Here is an 11,593-nt window from a genome sequence, read left to right as displayed (position 1 = left end):
TGGCATTTACTTTTAATAAATAAATGAGGTCATCGTCCCAGAAAGAAATGCCACAAAGTCATATTTGTCTGCCAGTGTGTGAATACATCCATTGAGCAAGGCACAACCTCTGGGATTTGACCATGAAGATTGACGCACACACAAAAACACACACGCACAAGTGACGAAAAGAAGAACATACGTTTATGGATACACCGTATTTAATTTGGATCACTTCGTGTCCACTTAGTCCAAAACAAATGCTTACTTTTCCACTTCAACGGGACTGGCATGTACGGTAACACACACTCATGAAAACACACTAACCGCACATGTACACATGTGTAAATGCACTCCAATTTGTGTGTGTGTGTGTGTGTGTGTGATTTACAATCCAGTACCCAATTGTACTGGCGAGGTTTTGACGTAGTTGGTGGTTTTTCTTGCTCTTTCACAGCAGTAACAGGGTGGAGGTGAGACGGACACCATCACCCAAACACTGAGCTTTTATTATTATGGAAAAACAGCTGATGCTTTCCGATTGAAGAAATGCACATTTGTATGTAACTCGAGGTCATACTGAGCTGTTATGCTTTTTTTTAACATTTCAAAACAGAGAATGATTCTTGTAAAGTTTTATAAAAGCATCTCAGATGTCTTGTCCTCCTTTGATCATTTCCATGCAGCTTTTTATCGTAGAGTTCATCTGCAATGTTTTCAACACGGTGGAGGTGTAAACATTACCAGCGGAACAATTTCAAAATTGTTGCATGACTGAACATTTATTTTTTATTTAATTTGTGCTTAGTTAAATTAAAACAAATTGACTCTCCTCCCTCTCTCTCTCTCGCTCTCCCTCTCTCTCTCCCCCACCAGGTCTATTTGAAGGCTCCCATGATTTTGAATGGTGTGTGTGTGACCTGGAGAGGTTGGATCGACCTCCAGAGGCTGGATGGGATGGGATACCTGGAGTATGATGAAGAGAGGGCCCAGGTAACACAGCACACCTTTACAGACCGAGAGATGATATTAGTTCTCCTTCCTTGAACTAAACTCAGCTTGTGTGTGTCTGTGCGTGTGCGTGTGTGTGTGCGTGTGTGTGTGCGTGTGTGTGTGTGTGCGCAGCAGGAGGACGCTTTGGCCCAGGCAGCGTTTGAAGAGGCTCGACGCAGAACCCGAGACTTTGAAGACAGAGACCGATCACACAGAGAGGATCTCGAGGTGAGAGGGCCCAGCGCAGCGGGTTCGATTCCCCTCGGTCTCCACACAGTTCGCTTGTCAAAGTGTCCTTGAGCAAGACGTTGAATCCCCCCCTCCATCCTCCCTCGGGCACTTCACAGCAGCCCCCACCTGCTCCTAAATTTGCCAAGGATGGGCTAAATGCAGAGACTAAATTTGATGTCTATAATATGACGAAATGAATCAAGTTTAGTTTAGTTTGAAACAACATTGCGACTTTAAAAGTAACTTCACGCCAAACTGAAACACATTGTCTCACTTCAAGTCTGTTATACCTCTAACCACAAGCACCACCATTGATGGGTGTGCACCATTGCACCTGTAAGCACGGCCAAAAGGGACGAGTCAGTGGCCACACCATGAGTACACATCTGCATCACCGCAGTCCATCACACCCAACCATTCCAGCTGCTATTAACTCTTCTGGGTTACAATTTGAAGTAACAAATGTCAATAAGAAGTCAAATTCAATTCATTCAGGAACTGATTTTGAGAATGATTTGTAAGACATTCCCAAAACATACATTTTTCTCAGTTTGGGAATAAGAAAGAACGATAGAGGTCCAAGCAGGTAGCTCATTTATCTGAGTGAAGCTGCTAGTTATCTAATTGTGCAGCAGATTTGAAATTAAATTTCAAGTTTGCGGTCGGACTTTGGCAGGCTAGTCCCAATTGGAAATGTTCTTTGACTTTGATATACTTTATATTTACAAATGTACAGCTCTAACAGGCAAGCTACATTAAGCTTTGATAACCGTATAATTTAGAGTCTCACTCGCAAATATTCAGAAAATAATTTGGCACTGGACAACGATGAGATAAGATAAGATAATCCTTTATTAGTGGGGAAATAACAGGATTACAGCAGCATTGCTCACAAGTAAGTAATATAAATAAACAGTAGAACGGTAATGAAACAAAATGAAAAATTAGCAGTAAAAAGAATAGTAAATATACAAATGTAATAAAAATATATGAAGAACATGTGATGAATGCCGAAGTAACATTTAGAGTAAAAGGAAACTTGAAGATATTTATTTTGTTTGATGCTTTTAACAAACGTGCAGTTCATTTGTTCTATATTTGCCATCATACGGTATTTCCAGTCTATATTGTTTAGTGAACACTAAACTCGGTGGTTTCAAGGCCACAGAGTCGGGTTTCCAGACTTTCTTTGCTTCGCGCTTGAGGTGGCTTCGGGTTGTGTGACGTGTGGTTGTGTGCTTTTACGCTATTTCTATTTAAAAAAAATGTTTTTTTAAAAGTCTGAATCATAGGTTTAGTGCATGACAATACATCCAATCCGATAATTTCTTTGATTTGATGTTATTGAACAATTGAATGACTGATTCAGTTTTGTCAGGTGTCCCAAAAGCCTCTGGAGGGAAAGTAGTTGCTTCGCATTGCGCAACAGATCACAGGAAAACAAATTACCAGAACGATACAACCAATTGTTTGAAGACAAATTTTAAAAATGTAACTTGTTCTGAAATCTGTTAAGTCGAGTTCATTAAATTATCACCACGTGCACGTCAGAGCTTGAACTTTCTGACCGTCCCAAACTTGAGACAAACTAACTTTCCCAGCAAGGCTTTGGGGAGATCAATCCTTCTTAAAGTTGACGAAGTTACAAATGAACCCCAAATTGTTTATTTTTTAGGACCCTGTGGTTTCTAAAATCTGGGACTGATGACACACAGACAGCCAGCAGAAAGGAACAGGGTCTGTGTCCTTTATTTCTCACCATCTATCACACTGTCATGCACTAAACCACCCTGTGTGTGTGTGTGCGTGTGTGTGTGTGCAACTATGTGTGTGTCCAAATGTTTAATATATGTATTTGCCTTCCTGTGTTTGTCCATTATTTTACGTTTGTGACCACAGGCAGATGTTTCTTGTCACATTTTTACATATGTGTGTGTTGTTAGTGTGTCTGTTATTTGTGAATATGCATGCACTACTCATGGACTTTATGAAGATAATATCTGACGCTGCGTGTTTATTGCTTTTGCGGCGTGAGAGACAACAGCAAGATGTAACCATTCCATATCTAGTTTGCACACACGCACAGACACACACTCATCATCCTCATTACCAGCAAGAAGTACTACAGCTTTGCAGCATATGGCCCGACACAAATTATAGAGTAAGGAAAGGCAAGAACTCAGCATTTGAAGAGAACAGAGGGGTTATAATGGAGGGGCGACATTTATTGAAGGTCATCTTTTATCTAACTGATCTCATGTTTCCTCCCGAGGCTCTTGGGGAAAAAGAAAACCCTGTGTCTCCCGCTGAATCAATACAAATACCATCACTATCCCCCCAAAAAACCACTCTGTAAAAAGGCAGTCTATTTGGTATCATTAAGTCCCATTGCATGCTGGTCCCACTGCAGGCTGCTTCATTGTAGTTTTAATAACGGATAAACATGAGGGCGCTATCAGTCTTTTCATCCAACTCTCAGCAAGAAAGAAATGAGGACATTTTTGAAAACAACTAATTCTCTAAAAAGAACAAATATATATGAAGGTTAAGAGCAATTAGGAACAAGCAGAAAAACATGGGTGCTCTTTCAGTGTGCGTTGTTTTTTTTATTTTTTCCAGATTCACAAAGCAGTTTAACACGAGTGCATTCTCGTGTTGCTGGAGCTGCATGTTGGAGCAATTTCTCTGCAGCCTTCAAACATTTAGTTTTTCTCTGCACCATGTGCTCTTTTCACCAAACATGTGTCTTTGCATGCAGTTCACTCCCCGACCTTCCTGATGAATGCACTCAATACGTTTTTACAACTTCATGTCTTCTTCTCGGCCCTGGACATATTGTGTATTTAAAAGTGAGGAAAAGATGGACATCAAGTTATGTACGTATGTCTGCATGTTTTCAGTCTGGCCCATTCCCATTAACGCGCAGAGGGAATTTATAACAAACATCCACTGAGACTCAAGGAAAAACGGACAAGATTTTGGTGGTCAAAGGTCAGACTGACCTCACGAAACATATTTTTAGGCCATAACGTCAAAGAATTCACAAGCTAATTTGAACAATTACATCTAGTAGGATAGAATTATGATGTGATGACAGGTGGGAAACAACAAAAGGTGGTTATTTGAGGTCTCTTTGCTTTGAAGACTTCAGATTTTGCTTTAGTTCTTATTATTTTGTTCTATGCAAAGCAGTGATGACTTCTATAGAGGGTGTGTAGGAAGAATAGTGTCTAATGTTGGAGTAAAAAATAGATTACATTACACACAATGTGCATATGAATTTAAATTTTAGAGTTACGCTTTTTCTCTGGGTGTGACTGGAGGGCATAGCTGCACAGATTCAGCCTCTGCATTACTGTACGGTCCTGAGAGAGAAGCAGCTACGATAGGCAATAAAGGTGCTGTCATACAGTTAAACTGTATGCAATGCAATTTCAGTACAAGCTGTGTATCTGGCGTGTACACAAGGTGGCATACAATGTATGATAATTAGTATAAAGTCGACACTGATGGTTTTCAGCATCTAAAAACTATAATAATTTTAAGATACAATCTCAATCTGAGAAACATGTATACAACGTGACTTAAACCATGAAACATCTCACTGAAAGTCAGAAAACGTTTAAGTTTAATTAAGTTTAACGCCTTCAATCCCTCAAGCCTTGTCATTCTGGCAGATAAAACATTTTTCATCCAAAAGAAGTGAAATTCCAGTCATTCAAGGTCAGAAGGTACCTGCCATGATGATGGATGGGGAAGGGATTGATCTGAAAGAAACGTGCATTTGAACCACAAACACACACACACACACACACACACACACACACTTCTCCAAGTGCTCAGCGGAATGAGATTTGGTGGTGAATGATGAGCTGGCACTGAAAGCATTAATATATCATTAGTATTGATCGCCATCAGACCCCCCGCTTTGACTTACACACACACACACACACACACACACACACACACACACACACACACACATTCAGATACTGTACAGTCACATGTGCACAATCTCGCAGATCTAGCAAATCTCTAAGTCGGTCACTTCACACACAAACACACACTCTTCTCCAGTATTGAGTTGTGGTTAAGCAGCCTATAGTGGCCCAGCAGGCTTCCATCTGTGTGTAGATCAATACAGAAAGCTCTCCTGCCCTCATGATAAGCAGAGGCCGCTCCCTTTTACAATACAAACACTACACAACAGCTATGATGCAGCAGCTGAGTGAAAACAGTGGACATTTTGTTTGTTTATTCACCTCGTAAACGCTGGCTCTTATAGAATTTGGACGTCATCTGAATGTATTATCAATCACTCAACGTAACATAGAACTGATATGTTAAATTGGCAACAGATAAGCCCGTGTTTAGGTGGTTGATTTACTTCTCTTTGACTTTGATTTATTTGACACACTCTATATTTACGCTGAGCCAATGCAGCACAAATGACAAACACATGTGAAGTGAAACTTAAGTCAAATGCGCTTTCTCACGGCAGACATGTCGGCAGGTCAAACACAGGTGTAACAAGTCACATGATTAACTGTTGCAGGCCATTGCAGTAACTGCTGGAGCGCATTGTTAATGTGTTTATCTCCACCTGTGTGTTTCCTGCTGCGACGAGTCAAAAACGTCTGCAGTAATATGAATCAGATGCTTTTTCAACTTTCAAATTGATTGCAAACTTTTGGGAACCACTGCCTCACACCAGATGTGTGTCATTTTGTACAATGAATTAAATACAAAAACTCAGTAACCCACACATAAATTCATTTAGCAATTCTGCAAGATTTCAATACAATGCCGATTGAACGATTAACACTCATTTGTGACTCCACATCAAGTCCTAATTATACATATCTGATAGCAGTAGTTTTGATTAAGCAGCAGAACGCGTCCCAGAGGAGACTGGAGTCAGTCTGGCGGTTCAAAGTCAAAATGGCAGTATGACACACCGTATGCGTGTGTGCATGTGAGTGTGTGTATGTTGCTATTATGGTGAGTCATTGAGATGACACAAACTACATTCCAGTTTAACTAAGCGACCCCTTTACTATCTCTGTCTGCATTTCTGTCTGCCCCTCTCTCTGCCTCACCTCTCCACACACTTTATCACCTCCCTCTCCTTTCTCCCTCCTCTCAATTCCCCTTCAGCTACCACTGAAATGTAAACATCTTACCGCAGGGAATTATTTTTATTTATTTTTTTCACGTCAGGAGCCGGCCATGCAGTGGGGGCTCACAAACACACCCAGTCATGAAATATATTTAAAGGTCTTGTCATACTGATGACTCCTAATGATGACATAATGGTCCACTTGTTGTGTTTGTGTTTATCTGTGTCTGCCAGTGTATCTGTCTGTCTGTCTGCCTGTCTGCCTGCCACCTTGACTAAAATATCAACATCAGTAAAGTGTATAAACAGCAGCACTGAGCCTTGTTGTCATGATAGAGCTCTCTTGCCCCCTCTAGTGACAGTTTGTGGAACTGCAACGTATTTTTGATCAATAGTTGTAGATTCATTCAGTGCAGTTCTCACATTTGGGTTCTTTCAAAACCTTGGAGCTAGCATTTTATTCACCTATATTATTTATGAGCTGTTAGCAAATGACAACTAATTTGTTTATAACACACAATAGAATCGTGGTGAGGAGATATAAAGCCATTTGTATGTGTTTTTTTAGTCCACATGGAACTGCTCCTAGAAAGAATTTATAACAATATAGTTGTAAGCATTTCTAGAGACGTGCCTATACCTATAAACATATTTGAACCTAATGTTTAAGTAGAGTGTGACCCTACGTCTGACCTGTTCACTGTACTTAATGTATCGTCTCTTTTTCTCCGATCCCTATCTTGCTATCTTTCACATGTCCCTCGTTCTGTCTTCTCTCTTCGTCTCTCTCCATCACTCTCTCTCCTTTCCTCCCTTCTCATCTCCCCCTTTTTCATCCTTCCACCCCTCTCTCTCCCCAGTCCAGACGACAGCAGGACCCCAGCCCTGGCTCAAACATGGCCAACGCTGACGTGGAACACAAGATGCGCTGAGGAGGAAGACGATGAGGAAGTGGTGAAAAGAGGAAGAGAGGAAAACTAGAGCTGGCTGTCCATTCACTTTCAATACAGTCAAGTGATGAGTAGTCAATTAACACTGCAGTTGTTGACCAATTGTTCATTATTATTTCCAAAGAGGTTTGATATGATCGTTTTCACTCTACAAAGATTTTTTTTCCATTGTAATATGTAGAAGAAAATGAACTTCCTAAATTGATTGAATTGAAAGTGAAATAAGCTTTAAAATAGAAGGATTAAACAGAAATAATTACACAACAGACCTGGACAAAAAGTAGTTGAATACATTTAAATACAGAGGAAGGAATATGACGAGTTAAATTGGCATTATTTGGCAAATGTAAAAAATTCAGAGTTGAAGTTGTTTCTAGAGTTTCAGATATACACAGTAGAGAACAAATCATTCAAAGAAGTATATGCTTTTTTTGTCCAGGTCTGAAATTAATTGCTAGGGCAAGATTTAAATAACAAAAGTATATTTTCTATGGGTACAAGATGCTGTAAGTAGAGGGCGGTAAGGGGGTATTGGAGGAAGGAGGAGGAGGAAAGACAGAAGCTGGAGGGAGCAGAGAGAAGAAAGATTTGTTGTGCTCAGGGTTCACGGTCGGGATTACCAGAAGAGCATGCAACAAAGGTGAGGTGTTGACAGTTTAAAGGGCAGAAAGAGGAAAAACATTGTGTCTGCATTGTTCACCGCTGCGCAACACTTCACATTTGCGAGCATCCCCCTGTTAAACCCGACTGTATCGAGCACACTTCCTGAAACCTGCTGTTTTCTTAGACCAAAGTTCATTTGCTGGAAGGGGAGGGTGAAGAGGGAGGAGGGGTGGGGATCGATAATCAAAGAACATGTTGGAGAAGGGGAGAGCATTATACCAGATTTTAGGGTTAAGAAGTGTTTGCTATACTATAATATTCATGATCTGTTTGAAACCTCACCCCGGTGAGACGACTGTAGTGTCACAGGTTCTGTAGCAACAACCTCCAAGCAGGACGGTTAGCAAAGAAAACTACCACAAACTCTGCCATCTTTGGCTCTGGAGGCAATCACAACATGGACTGGGTGTTTTTTTGTGGGGTGGGTGGGTGTGTGGGTCGATTCAACATCCTTCGTCCTCTGAGGGGTTTTGCACTATGTGATACAATCAGACTTGTTCTCAACATGAATTTCTTCTTTTCTACGCATGTAACCAAACAGGCCCACATTCTCCATTTGTCCCTATTTACAAGAGGGCACTCTCTTTACAGCGCTTTGATAAGAAACCCCCCGGGTGGTCCGAGGCGACGTCATTGCGCTGCCAAATTTCGGTGAGCTCTTGCCATGGACCCGAACAGTAGCATGCTCGACAGAGTGCTTCTTTTTTTATTTATTTTTTATTCAACCAGGATATGTCAGCCGGGTGGACTTGTGAACTGGTGTGAATATCAGACAAAAATTAAACACAACCGTGTGCATGAAATTGGTGATACTTTGATGATACATTTCCTTTTGAATCACTTATGTATTTATTAATCGCGTCGCCATCCAGTGAAAACCACATATCTCTAAATTGTATGATTCCCCCCCACCCCCTTGGTAAAACTGAAGGATTTAAATGTTCCTTTATGAGTCAAGAAACATTTATGACATAATAAGCTAAATAAATAGTCTGGTTTTCTGAATTAAAAAAATAATTGTAATACAAAACAGAAAACATTTTCCCTTAGCTCATGAAAAGTTGACTTTTGGGAGAAACAGGGTTTTCACGAGACACCAATGATCGGTAACATCTGACTATAACATTTTATTAATCAAATACATAAAAAAAACAAGTTCACGACCTCTTTTAAACACCGTACACATCAGTTACTTGTGTCTTATATTACTTGTCACTTTTCTAGAAAAGAATGGGATTGAAATCAACAGTAATATTTGTTTTACCTAGTCATAGATTGTCCAGTATATGGTACTAATCTAATTTAGTTATAATCCATCTATTGACTGATAAATCACCCAGATATTCATAAACATTATCGACTGTAAAAGCCTGAATACAGTCGAGATACTATTCCCTGTCCTGTTACAGCACTATGAAACGGTTTTGTTATCTTATCATTTTGTTTGTGTGAAAGTCATGATGTTTACTTTTTATATTACTTCTCACTTCGTATATGTATTCATTTTTGTTTATCTGTCAGCTTTGGTCTGGACTAGTTGTAGCGGCGGTAGGCTATTTTATGTAAAACTGAGTTGAAAATTGCAAAATGTCGCCAGACATTTTGTAGTTTTGAGGACTTATGTCGCTTTAGTTTTTCCTTGTTTCATGTTTTCCTTATATGAATGTTATTTTTATGGTCTGTTGTTTTTTTTTTGTTTTTTTTTTTTTAAGGAAATCCACTTTCTGGGATAAATACATTGAATGTGGATTGACTCAAGCCCTTTTATTTTTATATTGTGCAACTCGAGGCTCGTTTCATTTTCCAGTGTGGTTTATGTTTAGTAAACTCAACTGTTTTATTACAATTGTTATAACCAAGACACATATTTTCTTTATTTGTGCGTTTCCTTTCTCTTCATCTGACTTATTAAGAATCATGATGAGCTTTAAATGAGCTGAGGACATTTTTGATTGATAAGAGAGTAACTTTTTACGATAAGTTTTACAGTAAAGAAATCCATCATATTTTAAATTAATCAACAAGCTAATTAACCATGACGAACTTGATATCACGGCCCGATCGCGGCTACAGAAAGGTAATATCATTTTTAAAAGACCAAAATAACTAAAAGGAATGGTTTGAAGTGGTGTTTATGGTAATCTGCTCCAATCATCCAGCTCGGGGAGAAGGGAAGAACTTCATTCTGATAACCGAAGCATTAGTTCTTTATTTTTTTCTATCCAGAAATTTGAAAAACCGAGGTGGGTCGGGGTGCGGGGGGGAAGCTGAATGCTTATTGATCCAGCAAAGACTGCGGTCCCTGTGACTCGGTGCTAAATTAGTTGGATGCAATGTGGAAAAAACACTTTCGGTCCTCGTGCACGTTTGGTGTGAAAAGAGGTGTATTTTTGTGTCTCGGCTCAGTTTGATAGATTTGGGGTGTAAACGTCCAATCGAAGTGGATACAGCAGTGAAGTGGCATTAAAGACTTTGAATGAGGAGGTGAGGTGAGTGGAGAGACAGAGGAAGGCATGACAACACGTGCTGCAAAGCTGTCAGAGGTTTACATGTACAGTTGCTGTTACGTTTCCATGACACAACCTCAGTAACTTTCACTAGATTTCATTGTATAAAAAGTTCCCAGAAAGTTATCATTGATTCCAATAGTGAATCAGTAGGAACTGACAGAGCTTTGATGACGAGCCAGTTCAATGACAGGCGAGATGAAGGTCGACAGGCAGAGACAGTATTAGGGAGGCTCACTGTATGTTCTTGGAAATCTGTTATTTCATGATTTAACGATTGTGTCTGTACTACTAGATCAATCAATCTGCCATGTTTTGTAATGCAACTTTATCTTCATGGGTTTAAACCATGTGCTCAGGTTAAGAAACATTAGTGAGGGATCGAGTTTAAAAGACAAAACTTCTAGTCGTAGATAGAAAATGACCACAGTTCATCACCCTGCCTCCACGTCACCCACCCAGTATCATTATACCATTGTTTAGGTGATTACCCTTGTAAACACATTGGTTGATACTCCATCCCTCAATTTTCTTAATGCAGGCATTAAGGCAAAAAAACACAACTGTCTTTCTGTTTCTCTTGTTTGTTTAAGTTATTTATACTTTGGTGTTATTTAGAGATCCAAAGAAGAACTTGTACACACTCCCTGTAAGTTTCTCCTTCCTGTGTGTGTGTGTGGTCTGCCTTTCTCTCTGTTTAGGGTTGAGCTTGTCCTCTTGGAGGAATCGGAGATATGAGATATTCAATTCAAAATGTTGTAAGTTTTTCATAATAAAAAATGTTTAAATTCTTGCATTTTTTTCTGATCTTTTCATTGAGACTTCCTCTGGTCTATGCTCGTATTACTAGAGTTTAGTGATATTACAATATCCCCTGCATTGCTCTGCCCTTTTTTAACGAGAGCTGTCTCACCTTTGTGTAAAGTAACTAAGTACATTGACTCAAGGACTGTACTTCAGTACAAATTAAAGGCACTATACTGTAGGGATTATATTATATTTCCTGACACTAAACTTCTCCTATATTGCACCCTAATAGGTGAAGAGTGTAGGCCAACATTTAAATGAGCTCCTCCCTTTCAGCTGCAGCATTAAAGCACTCAACACATTAATGACTCAATAGTTATAGTACAATAATATATGTTGTCTTG

General features: G+C 39.6%; 1 protein-coding gene across 4 annotated transcripts in view; it reads left to right on the top strand.

Annotated features, from left to right (window-relative positions):
• cbfb (core-binding factor subunit beta) overlaps positions 1-9,628 on the top strand; it is a 26,620-nt gene extending 16,992 nt beyond the window's left edge. Inside the window, exons 4-7 of one of the 4 annotated variants that reach the window (XM_068603697.1) lie at positions 856-972; positions 1,105-1,200; positions 2,879-2,940; positions 7,188-9,628. In XM_068603697.1, the coding sequence (XP_068459798.1) occupies positions 856-972; positions 1,105-1,200; positions 2,879-2,908 (243 nt within the window). In that variant the 3' untranslated portion in view covers positions 2,909-2,940; positions 7,188-9,628. Of the gene's footprint in view, positions 1-855; positions 973-1,104; positions 1,201-2,878; positions 2,941-7,182 lie in introns of all 4 variants that reach the window. The other 3 variants (XM_068603696.1, XM_068603695.1, XM_068603694.1) reach the window with 3 other exon arrangements.
• The last annotated feature ends 1,965 nt before the right edge of the window (positions 9,629-11,593 follow it).

Source organism: Clinocottus analis, unplaced genomic scaffold (genome assembly GCF_023055335.1).
Source record: "Clinocottus analis isolate CAN_PGR_092001 unplaced genomic scaffold, fCliAna1.0.p SCAF_6, whole genome shotgun sequence".
Taxonomy (NCBI): domain Eukaryota; kingdom Metazoa; phylum Chordata; class Actinopteri; order Perciformes; family Cottidae; genus Clinocottus; species Clinocottus analis.
The sequence above is the reverse complement of the archived record's forward strand: the minus strand, read 5'-3'. Positions and strand labels throughout refer to the sequence as shown.